At 39.0% G+C, this 25834-nt stretch overlaps 2 protein-coding genes across 3 annotated transcripts in view; one reads left to right on the top strand and one right to left on the bottom strand.

Moving 5' to 3' along the window:
• The window catches only part of LOC122970794 (SH3 and multiple ankyrin repeat domains protein 3-like), a 49898-nt gene extending 28704 nt beyond the window's left edge, over nucleotides 1-21194 (bottom strand). Inside the window, exons 1-3 of the mRNA XM_044337052.1 lie at nucleotides 21111-21194; nucleotides 12174-12227; nucleotides 231-822 (exon numbers count right to left, since the gene is read on the bottom strand). Coding sequence (XP_044192987.1) covers nucleotides 231-719 — 489 coding nt within the window. The 5' untranslated portion in view covers nucleotides 720-822; nucleotides 12174-12227; nucleotides 21111-21194. The remainder of the gene's footprint in view (nucleotides 1-230; nucleotides 823-12173; nucleotides 12228-21110) is intronic.
• Nucleotides 18302-25329, top strand: LOC122970793. 2 transcript variants are annotated; one of them, XM_044337051.1, is made up of 9 exons: nucleotides 18302-18429; nucleotides 20442-20480; nucleotides 20706-20924; nucleotides 21086-21367; nucleotides 21556-21834; nucleotides 22000-22218; nucleotides 22793-22903; nucleotides 22994-23192; nucleotides 24498-25329. In XM_044337051.1, the coding sequence occupies exons 1-9, from the start codon at nucleotides 18393-18395 to the stop codon at nucleotides 24502-24504; spliced, it is 1392 nt and encodes a 463-aa protein (XP_044192986.1). In that variant the 5' UTR covers nucleotides 18302-18392; the 3' UTR covers nucleotides 24505-25329. The 2 variants fall into 2 exon arrangements, with proteins under 2 accessions (XP_044192986.1, XP_044192984.1); XM_044337049.1 differs by having other exon boundaries at nucleotides 22787-22903.
• Nucleotides 25330-25834: the final 505 nt, after the last annotated feature.

Below are 25834 nucleotides of genomic sequence, written 5' to 3'. Positions count from 1 at the left end.
GAACGTTTTAATAGTCTGATTTTGATTGAGCTTGGCAGTTTATACTTTTCAAATTTTCCACACAAGTTTCAGATAGGAGGAACTGACCTGCGCTACATTAGTTTTTGTCTGCCTTGACCTTCTTTCTTAGGGGTCAAGAAGAAACAGGAACAGCTTCATATGTGGGTGTCTGCATGTCATGACTTTCACATATACTGTATGGTGAGTTGATAAGAAAAACATGCACCTACTGTTTGTTTGATGTCAGGAATTCCAATGCGGAACACCATCATGGTCAGGAAAGTGTCCTCCAGCGGAGCCACTGTGGTCATGCTGCGCTCCATCAGAGCTCGTCTCTTCTGCAGCGCATTCAGGCCTGTGTAATGAACCTGCTGATTGGCCGCAATGAGATGCTTATTGGCTGTTTGATGATGTAGTTGGACTTGATTAGGCATGGAAACAATACCCCGGCTGCCCAGGTTGCCCAGCCTCAGTGGCCGGTCTGCTCTCTGTCTACCGACCACAATGGCTGCCGGTTTCACCACCTCGCCGCCTTTCCCTTCCCAGGATTGTCGTCCTCCCGTCATTTCCTTCTCCTCCAGACCCTCTAACCCTCCATTCTCCATGTCAGATCCACCTTCCCCTTCTCTGTTTTCTCTGCCCTGCTCCTCTTCCTCCTCTTCATCCTCCCCATCTTTGTCATCCTGACCGGGATAAAAGTGCTCGTTATTTCCCAGCATCCTTTGCTGTGCAGGGGTCACTGCAGAGAGGGCTGAGTGACATAGCTGTCATGGAGACAAAACATGGCTATCCCATGAGACTGGCTTCATCCTTAGAAACATGCTGTGGGAAACAGGCAGAGAAACGAGTAAATTTTGGTCATTTCTTATCATTTCATTGATAGAGTGAACTTAGCAAAATTTGAATGTGTTTGTTAAAGTTTGTTAAAGACACGTGCAATAATAGAAAAAGCCACCGGCAATGCTAATAAGTCCACATGTGTGAATGAGCACAGAGCTGGTCCACATTTTCCATTTAGCCACTGGGAATGCATCGGGGAATAGCAGGCTGATGAAAGACAGGCTATATATAAACTCTGTGAATTTGCATCACAGGTTCTTTGCAGAAGAGAGTGAGTTGGATATGCAATTTAGCTTCACATGAGGTCAAGATCATTGCTACTTTATGATAATGGAGCCGACCTACGTCTGAGGCAAAACCCAGGGCTAACAGCTTAATGTGAGCTCCTTAAAGGAAAATTCCACCCTCAGATACGTGTATACGTTTATACATCGTCAGTTTTTGAGGTTCGTAGTGATGCAGGTGTTATTTCAAGATGAACTGTATACATCTCAGTGTACTCAATGTCCCTCAACCTGCCATGTCTACATGGTTCAGGAACGTGATATATTTCCCACATTACCTTATTAAAACCCCCTGAAATATGCCTGAACCATGAATGTATTAAGAGAGCTGGATACAGCGTCACAACTCTTTGCCTTGCTGTCAATTTGACCCAGTGGCCATTCACGGTATTGCAGCGAAAAAAATCCCCTGTGTCCCAAAAAGCGTTTTCCCTTTAGACCACCATTATAAAAAAAACTTTTGACAAGACACCTCCTACTACAAACAGGACCAATTATTACTCTTAGTATTATGAATTTTTAATCCATGAAGGCTTTATATTTGTAAAGTTTTCCACAGCCTAGAAAAACAATTTGAAATGTGTAATGTAATCTGGGCAAAAAGTGAACAGTATGGCTGGCAGTGCACTCCAGACCAAATTAAATTTGATGTATTTGCACAAGCAGGGTGGTTGATTTGCAACCAAAAAAGCTTATAGATTATGCCTTGCTTGTTACTGTCTGGCATTTGCTCACCGTGCAGTCTCCAACATAGTCTGAGAATACAAAATTTTTGTTTAAAATATGCTGCAAAAGAGCAGGAGTTTTTCTAGCTGAGAAAAGCAACAGTCATGCCCCTTAATTAAAACCTAACAAGTGTTGTGGCTACATGGCGCTCCGGCCTATTGAGGTTTCTTTAAGTGGAAAAATCGCTTTATGCACGATTGATTTCTCCCTTCATGAAAGTCTATGCAAAGTCTATGAAGAGTACCTTGCTCTTTAACCCTGAGGTACTGACATCAAAACATGATCTTTACGGTTGACATTTTAGAAACATTCCCTGCTACAAAACTCAACTGTCATTATGTGAAAAATATATTGATTGACATGAAGTCATACCTTCTACATTTGGCCAGTTATCTGCAGGGAGCAGAAAGTACCATCAAACAATAAAATTGACCCAGAAATGCAAGTTGCATCATCAACAGCAATTTTCAAAGGGTGGATTTTTGCTTTAAGATTGTTTCATTGCTTCATTGTGCTTCAGATTTGGCATACTGGCGCCTCCATATGTTCTGTCCTGGTTTTTCTGTGGTGAAGTCTGGCTACAGGGGCTTTGCCATCATGCAGATCTGGACTATTGCCAACAGCCGCCTAATGATGGTGAATGACGCAGGGAATCTCCCACTGTCTCATTGGCAGTTTGGTGCTCTGAATATCATGTGAGTTGGGACTCTGAAATAGATGCTCAGATGGACAGATGGAACTCAATAAAATATCACATGAGACTATGGAGACACAACTTAAATTAGGACACTCGTTCAATCACAGATTAGCAACATGCAGATACTTAAAGAGTCAATTAGTTATTAATAAAATAATGTAGAAAACATGGTGTTGATGGCGGTTAAAGGGGCAGTAAGTGATTTATGTCTTTTGACTTATCAACCTCTATTGGTGACCAAGGATCTCAACAGGTGTCTGGCACAGCTTACAGTGTCCTGTAATTGACATAAATAATAATGTAGAGATGAATAAGCTAGCCAATAGCGCAAAGATACAAGAGAAACATATGATGAAGAGTCGTATAGTATACCACTATGCCAAAAACTGCAGCCGGATTACTGCTTTATTTGTTTTTTTCTGGTTTGCCAGTGTGTATCAGTGTGTTTGCATAACCTTGTATTCCTTTGTGAGTACATTAACTGGAAGATTAGGAAAACTCCCCACAAGGTGTTTAGAAGTTGGAGGTTAGTTGGGGTCAGACAGTTATCTCTATCAAGTAAAGTAAGGCATTAGAATAAGCCTCAGGGTTTTAGTTATTTGATTAAAGCAGTGATTTCCACCCTGTTTGGCTTACAACCCCTTAAAACAAAGCAATGTCTGATTGCGACCCCTCGTCGTTGGTTGCATGTCTGGCTGCAACTTGTTGAATAAGTAAAGTTATCCAGTAATTTGCATGAAAAAGAATTAGAGGAAAGTGTCAAGAAATAAGCATAACTTTGTGCAGCATCAATATGGTTTTTCTCCTCCCCTCAGATTTTTTCCTGACCCCAGGTTGGGAAATGGAGTGGGTCGACATAACAACAAAACTTGACCAAATCTTGCAGCTATGGTTGTTTCATGCTTTGGAGCAAAACAATTAACAGTGCAAATTTCAGCGGTGACGAATGATTGACTGGATGTTTGCAAAACAAGCCTGGTCTGTTCATGTCTCACTGCCCAAAACGAAGTATGCAAGTTGAGCATTTTTAGGCACAAAAGGGAAACCGCAGAGGGGAAGAGGACTGACCGCGGTCAACTCCCCAAGACGCTCTGAGAGTGACAGGGTGGGCCACTTTCACAAGCAAAATGTCAGAGCCAGTTAAGCAAAGTGGACAGAAAAAGGAGAAAATTGGAGGATGATTTTAGAAAAGAAAAACATTTCAGAAAAAAAGTATCTAACCATTTTTCGTACATTAGGGAAAAGGAATCGATAAATTAGTGTAATTAGCATTGAATGCAACAACCACAAACTTTTTTTATTAAGGTTTTTAACTGCTGGCAGTAAATGTAAGGGTCTCATTACCTATCAACAGCCATAAGAGAGCAGTTGCTCAATTACCAAGGGCCAGAAATCCATATTTGGCATACATCTAACCTGCATTTGTAGAGAACAACACACTAGGATCCGTCTCGCCAGTGTTGTTAGTATGATATACGTGTTCAAAATGTATCTATCAGGCAGGAAAGCTTCTCTGATCAAAGGCTGACAGAGAGCTGCGTGTTAACACTCACAAGGTTTTGGAGATTAAAACTATCATTCAAGATACACCAGGAGGGAATAGAGAAGGTTGATTTATGAACAGAGTCTCATCAAATATTGAACAACATTGAGTCTGCACTAGGTAAGATAAGGAACTAGAAGGACAGACTGAGAGTAGACGGAACCAACTAATTGGGATGTAAAAGCAAAAAGGGGAAATACGCAAGAGAGGAAGACTGAGCTGTAGTTTGCATAAAGCAGAGTAATCAGAATGGGAGAAAAAGGGGGGGTGAGAGGAGAGCTGTGGCTAGAAGAGGGATGAGAACAAGATATGACAAAATCAACAGTAACGTGAGGGTAAAGACAGGATGAAAAGCGGAGTAGATATATGTGTAAAAGGAAATGCTATTTAATATTCTAGCTATGGCAACGCTTTCTTCAGCCTGTGCATCTTATCCTGGATGTCACAACTCATCTTGTCTTTCCCTTCTCCGTCATGTCACTCAACTCCTACGCTCTGACACAACAATAGCTCAGATTTAGTCAGTTCCTTTCGCCAGCTGTTTGGCTCTCCTGTCCCTGTGCTGGCAGCCATCACTCCGACTAGTCTTGACTCTTTTCCCTCACGGGAGAATGGTGGCGGAATAGAGGCATGATTTTCCCACTCCTGACAGAAAAGTCTTTCCACATTTTCTGTCAGAGGCTGAAGACTCATCTTTCACTGTCTTACGCTTTTTTTAGCCACTAACCTGAACTGTTCAATATCACTTCTTTGTTCTCACGGCTTATTTTATTATTGTACTGCAGATTCCTCTTTCATGATGATTTTTTTAGTCTCCTGCTTTACTCAGACCAGGAACACACAACATGATTAAAAACCTGATTAAATTACTTATTTTCAACAATGGCTGATTTTAAGATTATAGAGTCTACACTGATCTAAATGCAGGCTACCAAAGACAGACAGCAGGCAGAAAATAACCACTATCTTGTGGTGTCCAAGGTTTATGTCTAAAATGTTTTACTCATATCAATTGTACTTCTGAAATTCCTCTAATCTGAATCTGAACGCAGTTTGTCTACGACTATAATCATTCTATAGTAAGATAGGATTTTAAATGTCTTCTAATGTGTTCTAGATGATGAAAGCGTCATCTAAATGCAAAGTTTATGTGATGTGTGATTGCTAAAGCACCTATACTTAGCATTTTAACATATGTCATATTTTAAAATGTTGATTAAATGAAATATTTTTTATTAGACTGATCTTATGAGCGCCTAACTCAGAACATGGATATAAATCTCAACAGTCATGCATGTACGGATAGGAAAGAGGGACATGTGAAGATTTCAGAAGTTGGTGAGTCTGTCTGCCCATGGGAGGCCAATCCGGCAGCTTGAATTCTCATGATTAGAAGCCGTGTGGAAACTCAAAAGAAGAGAGGCTTTTGAAAGATCTGGGCAGACGTGTGTCCACAGACAGTAAGGAAATGGAGTGAAATGAAGATGAAGAATCAGGAACTGATTAATCATGATAACGAGGACAGAGATGGATGCCCTCCTTGAGCACCTGGAAAGCAAAGATGGATGGACGGAGAGATTTGCAGAGAAGGGTCAATGATATCTCTTGTCTCCATCCATCCGAGACGTTGTCACCTTGTTTTTTGCAAAGTGTGACAAAAATGTAATAATGACTTTAGGGCTCATTTGGTTGCTTTAGTCCTTGGGGTTCCTTATACGCAACACATTATTCATGTTTTGGCTGATAGGTCAAACTCAAGTTTACTGCAGTGTAAATTATACACAGTTACAAATAATGTTGAATCTACACAGAATTGTTTTTTAATGTGTCATCTCTATTTTTCTTTTTTAAATCATATCATGTATCTACTGTTAAAATATCTTACAGTCACAGCATAAATTATCTCTCTGTCCTCTGTAGAGGATGCTGGGATACTGTAGCTGACGTGTTGGATGTGTGCTGCAGGGGTTTCTTCTCTCCTTTTGGTCAGTTTCAAGGGAATATTCAGTACAGCACAATTTACTGTAAAGGCCTTACGGACCGTCACTTCAACGTGTATGCATATTTCCTCTTTTTGTCAATCTCTTTCTCTCTCTTTCTCTCTCACTCACTCACTCTCTTCCTATGTAGGACAGACCATGTGTATAGATATATTTTCAGTGTATCGGTCCCCGGAAAGTAGAATTGGAGATCATCCAAGGAACAGATTGTCCCACTTTTACGTCCTGCAAAAGTGGAGCGGCCAAGTTCTGTCCTCTATATCCCTCTCTTTCACTGGGTCTCCACCCTTCAGCCTCTTTCACACCATCAGTGACGAGGAACAATCAAGAGCATTCAAGGCCCGCTCCGACACGGGATGGATAGGATGAGTCACTAAACTGAGGGGGAGAGGGCACTTGGTTAGCTTTATATGAATGGTGCTTCACTAGCCACCAGGACTGGGCGTGGTGCTCTGACGTAGGAGCTTAAAGGGGAAGGGCTAAGCTGGAGTATGTACCCTCTACAGCACCAGCACTCTTTAAAATCAACGTCTAGGGAACATATGGTGGATAAATATTTCAAGTGTCAATGTCTTTATTCACTAAAACACTATAATAAACATAAAAATTCCATATTTATTGAGGAATTGTATATTATTTGTATGCTTTTCAGTTGTGACAACAAGGCTTTGGCATTTCCAAGCATTAATTAAATCTGTGCTTGATAAAATCTGCAGAAATGCAAGTGCTTAATTGCCAATCATGGCATCCTTGATTAATTTTACAGGCAGATAACATTACCAGCAATAGATTTATCCTCAATGCACCCAAAGATTCTGGCTTTTCCCTCAGCGGGGGGAGAAAGTCTCCTATCCGACACAAACAGATGCCTTTTAATCAATTGCATATCTGATAGTAATCAAGCAAAAAAAATGATAACCCTGCTAATCAGTAATTAAGTGGATGATTAAAATAATTACCCCCAGCTCTCCATTTCACAATAAACATCCTGCTCCTTTGATCTGCGTTCAAGTTCCATCCTCCTCATTGCAGCCTCACCAAGGGCGATCCTTTTTTAGGAAAAAGGGGCCACAGCTTACTTCGTAGGTTACACACCGCTCGCCTGATGTTCCCAGCACGTGTGCATGCGCATATGCACATACTGCATGATCTCACACTCGCTCCGTTTTGACTCTTTAAGCAGCACTCAAACACAACTGTCCTGGAAAAATGTCTAGCAGAAAGCAGCATTAAGTGCCAGACCAGTCAGCCTGAGCTTGGCTGGTGGTCTCGTGTAGATCAAAGTGGGCTATCTATCCCTTCAGACTGGATATAATTGGGTCAGGTGGAGCGTGCACTGGGGGCCTGGCTTGGGCTAAACTTGGCTGGATGGGCTGGGAGACCTCAATGCAGCAGATTTAGGATTGACCATCCCCTGTGCTATTTTTGAGACTTCCCATAAACAATGTGTGATACAGTAGCTAAAGCTTCTTTGTCGTACTACACAGCAGAAATCCATAAATCAGGGGTTTTTCAAGGGGCCTTTCACTGCTTTCAGCTCCAAAACTTTTCATGATGCAAAGCTCTGTGAATCTGAGTATAGTGTACCTTTAGTTCTAAAATGACACTATAGAAATACATGTAAATCTATTCTTTTATAATATTACTGTATCAGTTTTGACAAATATCCCTCAACCCCATGTTTAAATCAAGTGACACCCCATGAGGGATCTCGACTCCAAGATTGAGGATCTCTGCATGAGATAATGTTTCAAACCCTCAGTCTTAATATAATAATAATGAAGCACATTTAATGTCTTAGAACAACCTAATATTTCACGTGTTCTTGGTTATTATTATTGCAGGTTAATGAGCTAATCCATGTGGGTCAATATACTGTATGAGACACAATGTTTTATTGTTTGATTAGTGTGTTATTGTTTAATTAGTAATAAAATGTTCCCTTCAACAATCAATTAAATGATACCAGCTTCGAAGCTCATGTGCACATTTCTGCAGCAGCACGGAAACCAAATGTAAGTGCAAAACAACCAGTTTGTGTTGGAGAATTCTGCCCCATCTCTAATAATTTGAGCTGTATTACTGTATGTGAAATACATAAAAATGACGAAGTTGTGCAATGGTCGATTTCTCAATAATCGCCCCTTTTTTCTCTGCTTCAAACTATACAAAATAAACTTCCCTTTTCCTCTCCATTCAGGATATGACAGAAAGTGCATTAAAATGTCATGAAAACAGAGACTTCAAAGGCAACTGTGCAGCAGGTTGCCTTCTGTCTCACAACAACAAAAGAAGGAGGGAAGCGCAAGATGCTGTGTCAAAACATTTCTAATAAAACTGAACATCAATAGAATTCCTATGATCAAGTGACTTTTTCAAGGGCACGTATTACTTTTTATACGTGTCCCAGAGCTCTCGACTGAAGACCTCAGGCCTCAGATACAATGAAAGCAGGCCACAGACAAAGTAGTCAGACACACGGAGATGAGCACAGGTTTTTGAGGCTTCAGGGTGGATTTTATCGCAGATAAACAGCCACAAATAGACTGTCCAGTAGTGACAGATTCACTTACCTTGCACGTCCATTGACATAAAGGTAAAACTGAGAGACAAAAGTCAACAAGATACTAATAAATGCCGTTAGACATGGCTGACAAAGTGAGGACCATGTCGAAGCCTGTCAGGCCCCATTACAGTTTGCCCATCTACCATGTAATGGGGTGTAATTGACTCTACAGACAGAAAGACCTTTCATTCATCACTTTGCACTTCAACTTTATACTATACTTATGACTATTACACTGCAACTACAGCTGTATAATCTGAATATAGTACATTTTATCCTAAAGCATTTGTAACCTTGAACCAAGAGGGCAAGAAAAAGGAAAGTGTGAGGAAACTTCCAGATACATGTAGAGATCCTATGTTACTATCAAGGCACATACAGTAATGTTCATCACCTGTTTTGGGAGGGCACCTCTGTTGAAACTGAGGTTGAATGTTAGATGGGAAGAAAAGCAAATGAAGGTATTAAATGCACACTTCCTATCCAAGATATTTGGAAAACATGCTCTTTACACCTGCTCTTGACACTAATCAGACCTACGCTATCTTGTTACGGCCCTAAAATTGCCAGCTAAAGAGCCATCTGACCCTGCGGGCTTGTACCAGGCTGCTCAGCAGTTCAGAAACTGGATTTCATCAGCAAACAGTGAGGTTAATGAGGCGAGACAATTATACTAAAACCTAAAAAAATGTATACCACCACCCTTTTGTGCTGTTACAGCTTTGTCACCATATGATGTATTTACTCATGTTTCTATGTCCATACTTTGGTCTTTTAACTGGTGTCCTGCTTTAAACGCTGCCAAGTGCACAGGAGCGTTTCCTTATAAAGCCCCAATAAGTGCATCTAAAATCCAGTTGTTGCTTTTTGAGCCATCTGTGCAAGAAGAACGCCTCTGTATTTTTCAGTCATTAACTTGAAGTTGTGTTCAGAAATTGTAAAGCTGGAGCTATTTGAGTTCTTCATAATGGTGGATGTGTGTTGCAGTTTGCTGGCTTCTGTTTTTCGTGGCTTACGGCAATCCTCCAGATCTTTCCCCTGGGGGAAATCTCCCTGTATGTAATAATGAAAAGCCTGCAGAGTCAGGGGAAACAGCTCTTCTCTTGCGTTCTGTCTTAATGAGCACAACAATGAGACTCTCTCAGTTCCGCAAATAACAATTAGAAGTTCATTAAAAATCATATTAGATGATCATTTTATTTAAACATGAAATTACGTCTCAAGGTTATTTGATGACGGCACTTTAAATGTCAGGTATTGAATGATCTGTGGTATTTTTTTTACACAGCTATTGTGTTATGTCCTTGAATTAAAAGACAATGTGTATGTGTGAATGTGTGTGTCTTGCTTACATATTGGTTTTTCATGGTTCCATACAGCTGTACCCCACTTCAATACTCCCATGGGACTGATTTAAGGAACATTTTGTTGTGGATTTTGCATTTCTACTTCATAGATACAGCAGCAGCTTGCAGCTATTAGAGCCTCGTTATATTCTTCCATAGCAGTTAGCTGTCACTGGAAATATTCTCTCAGCATGTCTTTCTTGTGTCCTACACTCTCCCTCCACCAAACCCTGGAGAATTACTGGACCATATACACTGTCACATCTGCTACACTGACCAGCTCGTTTATCGACTCCTGCTCTTCCTGCAGAGACCGGAGAGGACAGAACAGGACTGGGCAGGAAAGAACAGTGTGAGACAGGACAGGATGGAGTGGAAATTAGCGGGTAGTGGTGGTGGAAATGTTCTGAATCAGAAAGACACAAATCTCTACTGACATCAATCATTTTGCCCAACTCAGTGTATTTCATGTCTTTCATCTTCCACTCAATTGTTTCATAATCGCATTCTCTTTTGACATTACCCACACGTAACGTATAATCAGTCAGTCCCTCTCTGGCATTGGTAACGTCACCTGGCTTTTCTTTGTTCCATTATGATCAGTTGTTGTGTGTTTGAGAGGTAGCCATTAATCTTAGTGTGCCCACTCTGCTTTTAATTGCCCAGTTTGTTTATTTTCTTCTCTTTCCAAAAGAATTCCCCAAAGTGCACTTCTCCAATAGAAATATATGCTTTTAAAGCCAGTTTTGCTTGTTCTGCATTACAGCATGTGCGTGGCAGGTCTTAGGAGGCCAACGCAAAGTCAGTTAAGTCGTATCTATACAGGAACACACCGCTGGTGCACAGCGTGAGCAGTGCTAATGCTATAACACCCTGTTTCAAGTAGGCCTGGAATAAATTAGGCATGTGTGTATGTGTGTCTATATGTGTTTGTGAGTCAGTTCTCTGGGGTATTTAAAGGGTTTCCACCTTTCCATCAGCTAACACCATAAATATTGGGAGCAGATAACAATTTCGACAAGTTGCAGCTAAAGAGGTGTGTGAAATGTGGGTGTTTATGAGCTCTCGTTTGATTTCTGCTCACCTTTCCATTTCAACACACTTCCTCTTTGAACTCATCTAGTAAACTGTAATACAGTGCTGTGAGTGTCTGGGTGGTATTAATATCGATATTACATAAATGTAGGTTTTACATAAGCAGAAGTATTATTTTTTATTTCTCCCAAAACTCCTAGACTGATCGATCTCTAGCTCATACATTAATAATTCCCCGACTTTCCCTGTGCATGTATCACCATAATACAACAGGTCTTAACCTACTTTGTAACTGTGGGGGAGCACTTGTAAATTACCGCAATGTACAATTACAATTCACAAAGAGCATAGAATAATCTACATGAAACAGGGTCTTAACTAGTCACAGGGGATTTAATTATGGCCATAAAGTTGGATTCAGCATGAAAGCCTCATTTAGAGGAATGAACTTTTCCACCATCACTGCCCACTGATCCTTCGAGTCCAGTAGAAATCTGTAAGCAATCCTATTATTCAGAATCTCACCTGAACTTCTCCTTTTCTAATTTCACACCCATGATACACATTGACCAGAAACAAACAAACATCTAGATTTTAGCTGCCTCATGCTGCATATATAGCTAATAAAGCTTATATGTGCTACAACAGAGCAGCTAGCGCTCACTCATCAGTCTTAAAGTTGTGGAATGATACGAGCAATTAGTGAAGAGTTTTTTTTAAGGCTCTGTGATTTTTTTAATTCATTTTTGTGTCCCACTTTACTCTTCCTCCCCACCTACATAAAACATGTGAATCAGACCTCAGAGGACGTGTACCCCCCCTCGCTCGCTCTGCCACAATTTCAGCAGCACCTACTTCTATTTGAGAAGCTGTGACTTTCACCCTCACACACCTTGCTGCTAAAGATGATGTCCTCTTTCTCAGTGCACCTACTGCTTCTAATTGCATTTCTTCATATTTACTTTGTAGTTTACACACACAGACACTCATTCTATTATTTTTTATACTGCTATTTTGTATTATGAACACTTTACATTACTTTTATTATAGGTCACAGATTCCATATCTTCTTATTCTGATTAACAGTTTTAAACCAAAGATCACAGTATCAATGAACAGTAGAAAAAGTAAAATACCTTTTAGTCTGCAGTTCAGGTTGTGTTGCTCCTCGTTGTATCCAAAGTGACCTCCTTGATAAACCACAGAGAGAGTAAAAAAGGGACCGGAATTAGAAAATGAGAGAAAGATCCAGTTGATAAAATACAAATGAGAAAAAATAGCAAAAAGTGCTTTGCTTTTTGTTCTTTCAAAATCACATTTTCATGCCTTCTAGTCTTTAAATGTGCATCGGTGTGAGCCAGCCTGAGCCACTGTATTGTGCAGCCTCTCTTTCTCTTTTTCATTCACACACACACACACTTTCACCTACTCTATGCCCCAGTATAGCTGTCTCTCTTTCTCTCTCTCCCTCTTTTTCTCACTCTGCTACACACACATCCATACTCTCTCTCTCTCTCTCCAGCGTGGGGTTCTCTTTCTCTCTCTCTTACTTCAGCTGCTAGATTGATCTCTCTCCTTCATTCTCCTTCCTCTCTTTTCACTTCCACTGTGTACTGACACTTCATCATCTATCTTCTTTTTTTTTTCGCACCCAAGTGCTCTTCTATTCAATTATCCCCAATTTTCTTCATTACTCTCTCTCTCTTTCTGTCTTTTTGTCTCTCAATGTTCCACAGCATCCCAACCTCCTCCTCCTCCTCCGCCCCCCCCCCCCCCCCCCCCTCATTATTTCAGTCACTCTATCAATCAAACACACTCACACTTGCACTCGTCCCATGATATCACATTATCTTTCCGTCTCACACTTACAGTGGATAGATTCAGAGCACCTCACTGTTCCTCTTGTCTCATCGATGCTGATGGGTCATCATAAAAATAAAGGAAGACTGTACTTTTTCAAATTTGGCTTATCACCTACGCAATAAAAATAAAAGACCATGACAGGGACTGACAGGCGACTATGTGTTTGTGCAGATTTCATCAGTATGTCAAGAGTATCACCTTATTGATCTGACTTTGAGCAAACTTGGAGGAATGCTGCATCTTTGTGTTGTGTTCTCTGATAGCAAAAAGACATATTTTCTCAGTTACCCCTAGTGGTAGCTCACTATTTATTTAGCGAGTTACACCATATCCGCTGCTGCCACTTGTGCCCAAATCCCAGTGCAGTGGACCTGAATAGCATTTTGTTTGTTATGCTCATGGCATTGAAAAATTACATTTGAAAAACCCAACAGCAACAAAAACAATGTTTCTCTGGATAATCTCCTGACCTCACTCTGCTTTCTCAGTGATTTGGGTGAACTGACCCTTTAAAAACATACATTGATGAGAGCACTATAACCAAACAAACAAAATTCATAACTTTTAAAGGTTGTACTGTAACTACTGTGCATCCAACTAATGCAGCTTGCTATTTATATAGCTGTTTCACACAAGGAAAGATTGAATGGACTAACTGGAATACTATACAACATGTAAATGTATGTTTTTACTCATATATTTAATAATCATCTAAAAACACAAGAACAGACCTCTGTATAACCCAGAACCCTGAAATGTTTTCATGTGAAATGTCTGTTTGTAGCCTTACTTGAACTACCTCCAATGCATTATCTAACACTCCACTGATCTGATGATGCTTTGTGGTGGATAGTGTAAAAAAAATGCTTAAATGCTGCCAGTCCAGTTGATAAATCCTGGACAGGTGATGCATGTTGTATGTGACAGACTCGGGGGCTGACTGCATCATTATCTGTGTCCCACTGGGTGAAGGTTTGGGTTTGAGATCTACATGTGGCACATGTTGCTTTCTCAAAGTAAACTGATTATGACACCAGCTGTAAGCACAGGTTGCTGGTAGAGGAAAGATGAATCTCAACAGTTGGGGCATCAGTGGGATATACGAAGGTTCGATTCTTGCCAGAGACCTTTGTTGTCATACTCCTTTTACCCTGCACCCCGTATTTCCTGTCTATATCTACACTTTAAGCTGTCCAGTAAAGGCACAATGCCAATTTTTAAAAAAAAAAAAAAATAAAAAATAACTTTCTAACTAGTAGAAGTTGCAAAACCAACACATTAACATAGAAAGAATAAATAACTTAGAAGGTGATGCTGTATATTCAGTGCTCTAATGTTGAATATGTGTGTCGATACCAAGTAAGTTTATATGATAATTCTGTATCAGTGAATTGCATTCATAAAGTTGGAGTGTTTGAATGAAAACTGTCCTTATGCTTGCTTTATAGTTGCTTTTAGAGCCCATCAAAGAGAAGGATGGAGGACAGAGGAAGGGGAGGTTGGTTGAAATACATTAATGCACACAATAGTACACTCTGCTAAGAGGAGATGTAGATGAATCCTGCCATATCCGGCCTCTTAAGGACTGCATGACCCCTGCATTGTAATCCTCGATAAGAGCTCTAGTGGGTGCTCTCCTTTAATGGTGTGCCACTTCATGGTGTATATTCAACACACTTTCGTCCTACCTCGGTGCTTCCACTGCCTTTGCTGCCTAATGTCCTTATTCTGAGAAACTAGCTTTCCTCCTGCTTTCTGTGTTAACCCCTCTCATGCCAAAGGCAAGGGGAGAAAAGTGGGTCACGGGCAGATGGAACATACAGTAGTATGAATATGTTGGCTAGGTTTTATTTATTGTTCTTTTTTCTTGTTTGTTTTAGTGAGTGCAGGTTTGCTTCTGGTGAAGTAAAATCAGAAAGAAAAGGGAAAAAAACCCAAAGAAGAAACATTAGAGGACAGAATGAGAGATAAGTTATTGATTTATGAGGTCAAAGCTGTGAAGCACAAAGTATTGCATTCAATCGCAACCTTAAAACATGAAATGATGTCTGTACACTTGCAGTGCAACTACCTTTAAAAACTATTGACTATATTTTCAGGATATTAATCTTACTTAAATTATAATGGGGGGGGGGGGGTCACATTTGGAGATTCATACAGCCCTAAAAACAGTTGCTCACTCTTGAAGTTTGACATATCATATGATGTAGAATCAAACATAAGCTTACTATACAAGCACATTCAGGAAAATACGGGCTCAAACCTGCTCTAAGGCCTCATTCATGCATTATTTTCTCAAGCAAAACCAATGCAGTGCTGGACTCTGGTGGCCAGTTCAAGGAACTGAAACAGAGATGTTGAGCAATTTCTAAAGTAAAAGGAATAGCACAAAGTTCTAAGAATGCTGTTGTGATGGTTAAAATTTCAAAACCAACATCCAGTTTTCTGAGAAAATATGTGCCCAAGAGGTATGTCTCAACATTCAGAGGTTGATCTGTTTTTTTAATCTTCCTGTTCTAAAACGAAAGCCTGAAAATTGTGGAAATATAATGTGCAATAAATGGAAGAAAACTTAAGTCATAAGCAAAGCATGAGATGCAAGTATTTTATAAAAAGAATCAGACTCATCTGCATCTTTATATGATGTTATGGCTTAATGTTGCTAAATACAGCAAGTTTAAAATTTCCCAACTGAGCAGAATGAAACTGTTTGCTCATTTGGATTCTGAGAAACAAACACACAAATAGTTCCGTCATTTGTCAAACCATGGGAGTATCTCTTTGTGCCTTTTCACCAGATCAGCTCTGAGACACAGACATCTGCATAAAGTTAAACTGAAGGAGGAACAAATTGATGCTTTGGGATGTTAAAGTCAATTTGCTTGCATGCAACATTTTTTAAGTGCAGGAGAGGACTCCTTAAGTTGTAGGTTCATTTGAAAATGCATGCAAGCAGTATTTAATTCAAAGCACCTGAGTCATTCTTTCCCATGAAATTGTATCACAAAAAAGCAGAAGTTGTTGACCTGACTTCAGTTTGATTGCACTCCCTTTTTCATCATTCTTTTTATCTCGTTCAACAACTAAAACCCACAGTTCCTGACATGACTTGCATGCAGATGGCTGATCACCAAGTGCTATGTAAAAAAGAAGCAGAATGGACATGTTTACAAAGTCACGTCCTGTATACTGATAAAAAGTTATTGTCACATTACTTTTAAACCAAAAATATATTTTGTTTTTTTCTCATGTGGTGTGTTTGATTCACATCCTTCTTTCACACTGTGGAACCAACAACTTCACACAGCTCTTCTGCTTTCTGTTTTCAGTCTTTGGGGCTTAACGATTTGATCTGATAAAAAGCTGCATCTCTTTTAGTTCTCGGAAATATCTTATCCAGAAACCACATAATAAGTAGATGGCCAACTGCGATTATATCTGGCACCATTATCCGAATGTTTTGACTATTTAAATGGTCTCTGTGAGGCTAGACAGTCTCACTTGAAGGTGTACAAGGTACAGCTTCCCTTCAAGACCTCTGAAGGCTTCAGGCCCTAAACTGGGATGCAGCAAGTAACTGTACTTTGTCTCATTTTTTTACTGGGATCATGTACAGTGTTAAACATAAATGTTACCATTTGATCTACTGTACCAGAGTTATAGCTTATAGCTTATAGCTTATAGCTAATTTTCATCTGCAGTCCCTTGGGCAGGTTGCAATTAAAATAAACAGCACAATAACAAACAGGACAAAGCAAAAAACACACAGGACTCATAATACAAAGCTACACACTACAATAGCACATCACATACACCCACAATGTCAACTAGAAATGACTAATGTATGCTTGTCAATTAAAAGCAAGATTAAAATGTAGTGGTTACAGAACTGAGTATGTTTTAGCAGACTTTTTCATTTGGTTTTAAATGCACTGGTGGAAGGAGGGAAGGAAGGAAGGGCGTTCCACTGATTTGTTGCTTCCATAGAGAATGCTGACCGCCCAAATGCAGTGTGATAAAATGGTCTGGTACAATCTCATACAGGGAATATTAGGATCTAATAAAACTTACTGAACGAGTATACACAAAGTCAAACAGTGGAGGAGGGGCCAAACCATTTAAAATTTTATAAACTAGGCACAAATTTGAAAATAATCTAAAATTGTCAAAGCTCAGTAGATTGTATTTCTCCAGTTTTTAGAGTTTGTTTGTATAAGGACTCAAGAGGTTTTATGGCTGTTTCTCCAGCCTGCCCCAAACATGTGATGCAATAAGACGTACGGGAAAAAATCATAGCTGCATAAATATCTTGACTGTGTCCAAAGAGAGACAGTTTCTAATATGTCTAAAATTAGCTGAGTTGTATTTTATGGTTTGAACTGTTTCTCACAGTTCAAATTTGGATCCAATGTCACACCAAGATATTTAAAATCAGTGACTATGTCAATCCTTTCACTTTTGATGAGAATATCAGCGTTAGGAGGTTGTACCATAGTTTTAGAGAAAAACATACCTTTTGTCTTGTTTACATTTAGACTCAGACATGATTGATCAAATGTATGATCCTTTCCAACGCAATTGTTGGACACTTGCTGGGCCATGACTACTTCTCTTACTTCTGCTTCTTGTTCTGTGGCCTTCTGTGCCTCTTATGCAAGCTCTAGAGTTGTCCTACCAGCAGTGCTGTAGTCAAGTCCCCATTACCCGAATCCAAGTCCAAGTCTGAGTCATTAAGGTTGAGTCTGAGTCGAGTTCCAAGATGGGCTCCAGTGCTCCACTCTGGCACAGTCAAAGAAATGAGGTACAAATAAAAAAGGTCTAACGTTACATTAAACAAAAATGACAAAGCTGTGAAATCATATTAATATTAATGATGCACCAATTGCAATTTTCTTTACAGATTTGGGGGGTTTGGACTTTAAGGTATTACAAATTGCAAGCTTTGTGTCTTCTTCACTCATGCTACTTCCATACCAACGATGATGTGTGCATGTGGCTGTAGTGTCTTTGCGTTGTGTGCGAGACTGCATGTTGTGTGTGTGTGGCTACAATGTCTGCGCCACAGCTGCTGCTGTGTGCGTGACATGAACCACAGTGTGGCTATGTGAAAATAAAAAGTTTTATAATGAGTTTTGACCAAGTTTCCTCAGGATTGCATACTGCATTTTCAGTTCCCTAGTTGGTCAGTCATCTTCCCATTCTCTGTTACAATTTTAAACGTGTTACTTTAGATCACTGAAAATTTTGTAACTTTTGTAACTATATGAGAACATGAAGGATAAATGTTAAAATAAAAAACACAAATGGGAAGTAACCCTCCCCACCCCCCACCCCACACCCGGCCACCCGCCCCCCGGCCACCCGCCCCCTCCACCCCTCAATAGCAACTTCCTCAACAGTATCAGAATACCCAAGACAGACAGCAACAGTGTGGTCACTTCTCAGCATTTCAGCTATTTTGATGTGTCTCTGGTCTGTGTAACTCTGGCAGGATGATGAGTGGAGGAAAACATCTACTGCTTCTGGCAGGTAAGAAGGTCTCTATAAATCATGAACCTGGACTGCTGGGGTTATAGGTCTTTTTGTGATTGTTATTGTTTTCCTTCTCATTATTACAGTTGTGTCATGCTTCTCAGCTTGAATTCTGCAATCTGTGGATCTTCTATTTCCAACACTGCTATTTTCTTACATTCAGCTGAAGTGTGGATTGCATTTAAAATTTACTAAACACGTGAAGGTTTTGCCTGCATAAAAATCACTGAGGTGCCCTTTGGTAAAGCACTTGAACCTCAATGGTAGCCTGGTCTGTCAGTGGCCATTAGTGTGAAAGTGGAGCAAGATGTCGCTAAAGAGAGATTTCTGCTCAGCAAAACTACAATAGGACAAGACAGATAAAGGTTCAAACAAAAGAATAATAATAACATATTTTGATTTAAATGTGAGATAATACATAAACATTTCTCTAATTTAATAATAATAATAATAATAATAATAATATTTTTAAAAAGTATTACAAATGCCTCTCCAGCTCTATAAGGTGTAATTTTACAGACAAATTGAGATTTTATGTACGTTTTTGCTGGTTTTGGGCAGTAAGCAGAACAAAACAAGCAAATTAAAGTTGACATTTTGTTGATGATTACTTGATGAATTGTGTAATAATAATAATAATAATCATCATCATCATCATCATCACCAATAAAAACTTTTGTACATTACGCCGAATGTTTTCACGAATCTGTGGAAAGTAGATTGACATTGATTCCCTGGAGGCTTACACGACACCTATAGTTTACTTGTCTTATCCAGGTAAATTTAAAATTTTAACATAAAAAAACATGCATTGCATCAGTATTATATTCACTATCACAGATATACTGAGTATAATATCCAAACTATAATTTCTGTTCCTTTTAATCACATGTGTCCTTGTATTAATTAGAATTTACTACATTATAAAGTAAAATGTAAAACAAAATGTACTATGCACTGAACTATTACATTTTGGAAACATACTGTGCACAGACACACACAAACACACACACACAGAAAGCAACAAAAGAATTTTACAGCCGCACGCATCAAAAACAACAAGAACAAAAAAAAAGATGTGGAGTATAATACAAACTTGATAGATTTTTTTAATGACTATGTAAAACATACGGAATATTTTGTGCTATTAGGAGACTTTGGGTGAATGAAATAAAATTCCTTCTACACAGGACTGAAAAATTTCTGATCCATTCCTCATGCGATAACCCAAATACTACAAATCTGATGTAGGTGCAACTGCATCACATGTCAGACTTTATATCTGCAGAGCAATCAATGGTTTGAGTAAAGCTACAGCTAGATAACATGTATTTACAGTACATACAAACTAATGGTAGTTGTCTTTTATACATTGTAACAATACATAGAGTCTCCTGTCATCCTGAACTAACATTTATAAGATTAAGATTATTTATTATATTTATATGCTGTATAAACAATAGAAATGAAGGAAAATAACAAGGGGGAAGAATGTTTTAATATCAAAAGACTGGAAAGATGAGAGAGGAGGAAGAAGCGGATCAGATCTTACGTTTTCTTTACGGCTTACAAAAGGCCAGCAACATACAGTAGATATGCTTCTGTTATTGACTTGCAGGTCACTTTGGAAAAAAAATCAATGTAAGATAATGTAATTATCCTGTCAATATAGTAAAAAGTTAACCCATCCTTCACCACCACCACTCCATTCTGTAACGTCCATGAGCAGCGAAGAGACAAAATAAGAGAGAGCACCACTTATAGAAACTTAAATTAGCTGAAAATTCAAGGCTAAAGATATGACAGTGGTGATCACACTGTTTGAGTCACAAGTCTGAGGTCACCTTGACGAAATGAGTGAAGCAGATCTAGTAAATGACTATTTATTTGTGTGACTTTATGTCCGACATGCCCTACTTTAAGTGAGAGTCTGATGTAAAATGCGGTGTTAGGTGGTGAAAGAATTAGTTTATATTTAAAAATAATGTTCTTTTTGAATTTTGTTACAGCGCTCCTGCACCTGGCAAGATGTCAGAACGAGCTGCAAGGTAACCACAGAGTTCACACATCTGCAAAATGTGTCAGCACTGACATGTTTCCCCTCTATCACTTCTCATGGGTGTGTTATGTCAATAGGTAGCAGCAATAACCACGTACATCAGCCCTTTGTAGTGTCTTGTACTTCAGAAATGACACTAACTGTCAAGTGTCAGAATACCTACACAAATACTTTACTGTATCTATTCTCTTCCTTTGTCCCTCTCCCTCCTTAGTTACTTTTTCACCTGAACTCAAGCAGATCTTTTTTGGGGATTTCCTGTATTTGACCTGTGATGGAACAAGTGCGAGCACAGTGACATGGTACTTGAACGACAAAGTAAACCCGCTGCAGACAAACAAAACCTGGAAGATAATAGTTGCATCTACCGGGGACTCTTATCATTGTGAGAGTAATGGGAAAAGGAGCGGGCCTCTCAAGATCCCAGTCCTGGGTAAATGTACCACACAAACTTAACTATTTAATCCCACAGATTTAAAGGGAGAGATACTATCCATAGATATAATTTACACTTCTTTATTTGAAAATGATTTTCCTCTTGATAATCTGTCCTCTTACTTCCCCATGTATGCTCCCTCTTGGTTTACTGTTCAGAATACTATCCCAGTGCCTCGCTCACCCTCAAGACAGGCCAACCAGTGATGCGTCATAACAGTACAGTTCTGCTGCAGCTTGACTATGACAGTAGTCTGGAAGGATGGAAGTGCTGGATCGTTAGGGGACAGAAGAAAAGATGGATTAAGTTGAAGTTAAACAAAGAAAACGATTTGAGCATAGTCTTTCAACCCAATAGACTGACTGTGCCTGAGACCATTTTCTGGTGTACTGATAAAGGTCAAGAACTCAGGAGTAACCAACAACTAATTAGGACTACAGGTAGGCCTGCGATTAATTTAAGGCTCTGTTGTATTTATTTCCACATGTATCACTGAATGCACTAATTAGAATCAACCACTGAATAAGAGTTATAACTCCACTGTATCTTAGCCTCACAAATGTCACTTTTATGATTATATAAATTGTAAAAGGTAAAAACTAATCCCATCTGCATGTACCTCTTCCAGAGAAGGACATATCGCTGGAAATGTATCCCCAGCCTGCTGTGCCTGGGGAGAGTCTGACTCTGAGGTGCCTTGTCTGGGGCACAGATCAAATTAGCCGTGCTGCTTTCTACAGAGAAAATAGTAAACTTGCAAATGATACAACGACTACCTACAAAATCGCTAATGTGACAGAATCTGCAGCGGGAAGATATAAGTGTGATGCCACCTACAGACACGTAGCTCAGACCACCGAGACCCTACACAAAGACGTCTCTGATATACAAGATGTGTTTGTACAAGGTATGCACACCCCACCAACAGAATTCGGGTATGCCTTCAAGAAGGCTGAGCGATGACTTTCATTTTATTGAATCAAGTCTCCTTGTGATGCTGTATGCCTTACACATGTTTTTTTTCTCCAGATGACATGTTTTAAAGTCTGTCTCCTCATTTGTCCTATTTCAGGATCTCCTATCAAGGCGTCTCTCTCTGACACCAATGGCTTGTCATGTTCTTGTCCACGTTGCGAAGGGGAATACTCCTATCATTATTACAAGCAGGATGATCAGACATGGAAATTGATGGAAACCACAAAATCCTCCATGAAGCCAAAGGAGAGCGGTACCTATGCATGTAGAGCTGTTATGACCACGATGAGGTCTTTCCTCAGTAACACCCACTCTTGTGAGTTCCTGCTTTGGTTCTTGCTAATGGACTTTGACATTGTTTCCCCGTGACATATTAATAGGACACTCTATCGATTTTACACATCGAGATCAGTGAACTCGTCATGAGTAGTACTGTATAATGTCTTCTGTGACTCTAGAGGGAGCTTTCACATTCTGAAAAAATAACCCTGATGATGTGTTATTTCGAGTTGCATTATGAGAATTGTAGGATCCAGTTTTTTTTAGATCTTCACCCACACTAGGGAGTAAAAGTCAGGACATCTCTGCATCTGCTGCATTTTTTGCTACATTTTTATTCCACTCTTTTGAGCCCCCCAACTTTCTGGAAGGGCAATACTAAATCTCTAGAGTAGCCCTTTAAGCATGTTTTTTAACTAATGCGACACAGATTATTGATCTGATAGAAATCTGTTAGTTGTCACCTTTTGCTTTAAAAATCCATATATCAAAAGTGCTAATTGCCAGACCTCTTTTATACCAACAAATGATGCTAATGGGAATTTATTTAATATGACCTGGGGTATTTCACAGGGTCCTGATATATTATGTATGGGTTGTCTCAGTTTCAGATCAGCCTGGGAGCTCCATCCTAACAGGTGTGATTGTGGCCATTGTCATGGGCCTGATACTAATAGTGGCTGTAATTTTTTATAAACGCCTTAAGAAGAGAGGTGACACAGGTGAGTAACTACTTGTTTCCACTTTTTTTGTGTGCACACTGAAGGCCACTTTTTACACATTGCATCACATATTACCTCTATTTCTTTTAGGACCAATTTACGAGGATATGCCGCTGAGGTCACGAGATGAAGGTGGTGACAAATACGAGCAGCTGCAGACGGTAGGCGGTAAGGAGCCCGAGTACGACACCCTTCAAACAGAAACACAGGGCAGAAGGAAAGAAGGTGAATATGAAGGACTGAAGAAAGAGGAAGTGAAAGATGGGGTATACCACACTTTGGGGATGGAAGGGGGAGCAGGAGGAGGGGGGTATGAAGCACTGAAGAAAGAGGGAATGAAAGGGGGGGAGTACCACACTTTGGGGATGGAGGGGGGAGCAGGAGGAGGGGGGTATGAAGCACTGAAGAAAGAGGGAATGAAAGAGGGGGAATACGACATTTTGAAGATGGAGGAAGGAGCAGGAGGAGGGGGGTATGAAGCACTGAAGAAACAGGGAATGAAAGAGGGGGAATACGACACTTTGAAGATGGAGGGAGGAGCAGGAGGAGGGGGGTATGAAGCACTGAAGAAAGAGGGAATGAAAGGGGATGAGTACCAGACTCTGGGAACAGGGGCTGCTGGAGGAGAGGGAGAACAAGAACAATAGGAACGAAGGGCAAAGATAGAGATGATGAGATAGTGAGGGAAAAGAAGAAGATGAAGGCATAGGAGCAAAAAAAACTGAGACAGATGGGTCTCAAAAGCTTAAATGTTTAAGAGAAATGATATTTCCAGCAAACCAGCAAAAGTTAAGTGATGTCTTGGTCTCAATCCTGAAGTTCAAATTCTATGATTAGACAAAACTGCTTCATGTTAGTGCTCCATGGGAAATGTAATTAACTTTGATTGACAATTTCACAAATACAGATCTAGAAGAAAATCTGTGTCAGACTGTAACAAATGGGATTTGTATAACATATTTAAGCTAAATTGAGGCTTTGAGTAAGGTTGTGACATTAGTCATGTAATTAAAAGGGAGAAAAGTTTTGACCTAACCAAAACTGAGGGTAATAAAAAGCAATCCACTTAACAATATTAGAGCATGACTGATATATCAGTCAGCTGATATTATCAGCCGATATTTACCGATCACAGATATATCGGTATCGGCGTATAAGTTGTCTGATATTTTTTTAAAGTTATATAGGCAGCATTTTATGTAATTTGATGCTTTTTCTTCGTTCAAGTTTAATATATACATGTGCTTTTTTTTGTTGTTGTTTTTTATTTATAGTAATTTATAATTATTAAATTCCCGGTGAAGTTTACTGTTTCAGTGCACTGATGTCATTTTATATAAAAAAAAGTTTATTGTTAAACTGGAAAATATTATGCCTCCATTACATATCAGTACAACTATCAGCTAAGCCATGATACACATGGCATTACTTCCACGTTAAAACATTATTAAAAGACCAACAAAACTTACAGATACAATCATAATGTGATTACAAACTGAATGCACTAACAAACTGAAGACAGTAAGAATCTGCACAGAACAAACAACAAGTATGAATGGGAAGGCATTCATTTACTGATGTCCAAACTTAAGTGTGTTTGAAAGGTGACGTATTCACTTACTGTTGTACATACTGCAATGAATTTAAATGGTGTTGCGATTGCTTAGCTTTGAAAAAAAGTGAATTAACTACAGAGTGACTATGAATCTTTGAACTGAACAATATGATTTTTATTTGTACTTGACACCTGTATAAGGACAAACTAATTGTTTCACCACCAATGCTGTCAACTAATTTTTTTCCAACAATGATACTCATCATACATACTTCCACTAACAGCATTACACATTTACAGTGTTCATTCAACACATTCAAACTAAATATTCAGATTGAGTTTTTCTTGACAATGACTTTACTGCTTTTTTGAAGTCTTTTTCTAAATGTGTAAAGTAGATTTGAGTGCTTGATCAAACTATTAAACTTTGCTTTCAGTGATGAAAAAAGGATGAGCAAATTAACTTTTTTAAAGCAAAAATAACATTTGCTTATGTCTCTTTGTGAATTCCGCTTGCCGAGCTGTATAATATAATTCTGCACAGAAGGTGAAAAATCTCATGATTTGATTTGTGTGTTTTAAAATGTATTTGCCTTAACATCATTTTTTTTATAATGTTTTATTATGGTTCACAAATGAAATGTTGTAACATTGCATAGATTCTATTTTTGCATTTGTGTGTAGAAGCACTTTGTATTCCAGCATTTATGCTAATGGTAAGATATCAACTTGTAGACATATTGCTTAATTTGCAGCGCAAATATGATATATCAATATCAAAAATCAAATATGATACTTGACAGAGGCAGATGCCTCTTTTTTTTCTTTTTTTTCTTGATTTGTCTGCTGAAATAAAGCTATTTTATTTTAACTAATTTTCTGTGTTTGTATTAATGTCATCACTTAATCACAAAATGTACTATATGTTAAAACGCATTTATCATATGCAGAATAGATGCATTTCTATATTCAAACAATTTTGACTTTGAAGTTTGAGGATAATTATTTATTATATAAACCCAGGTGTAATCTCTCTTAATGTTTTGAGGAGAAAATAAATATCAAACAAGTTGCTGCATTTGATTTTATGACAACCTTCAGAAAGGTGGTGTGAAGTCAAGACAACAACCAATGTGAGTGGAGCTTCTAAGTCAAACTCAGCTAGTGTTCGGTTATGTCAAGATCTATTCAGACACTAGAGCAGGAAAGCATAGTTCAACTTGCGGGGCATATTGTTTGTCATGAACAGAAACATACCCATCACTTCTCTTCCATAAACAGTACTGGTCCCTCTTTGAACATTATATTGTTGGCTTGATGAGATACTTCCTCTCCTTTGAAACTTTGAAATGAGACATAATTTAAAAAATAACATT

This window comes from Thunnus albacares, chromosome 20, assembly GCF_914725855.1.
Source record: "Thunnus albacares chromosome 20, fThuAlb1.1, whole genome shotgun sequence".
Taxonomy (NCBI): Eukaryota; Metazoa; Chordata; class Actinopteri; order Scombriformes; family Scombridae; genus Thunnus; species Thunnus albacares.
This window is presented reverse-complemented; position numbering and strand designations above follow the sequence as displayed.

Excerpts from the sequence above, each read along its gene's own strand:
- LOC122970793 (XM_044337049.1), top strand. The coding sequence starts at position 18,393 with ATGATGAGTGGAGGAAAACATCTACTGCTTCTGGCAG. Across the intron at positions 18,430-20,441 it reads ACATCTACTGCTTCTGGCAG|CGCTCCTGCACCTGGCAAGA; the intron begins GTAAGAAGGTCT and ends ATTTTGTTACAG. Across the intron at positions 20,481-20,705 it reads ATGTCAGAACGAGCTGCAAG|TTACTTTTTCACCTGAACTC; the intron begins GTAACCACAGAG and ends CTCCCTCCTTAG.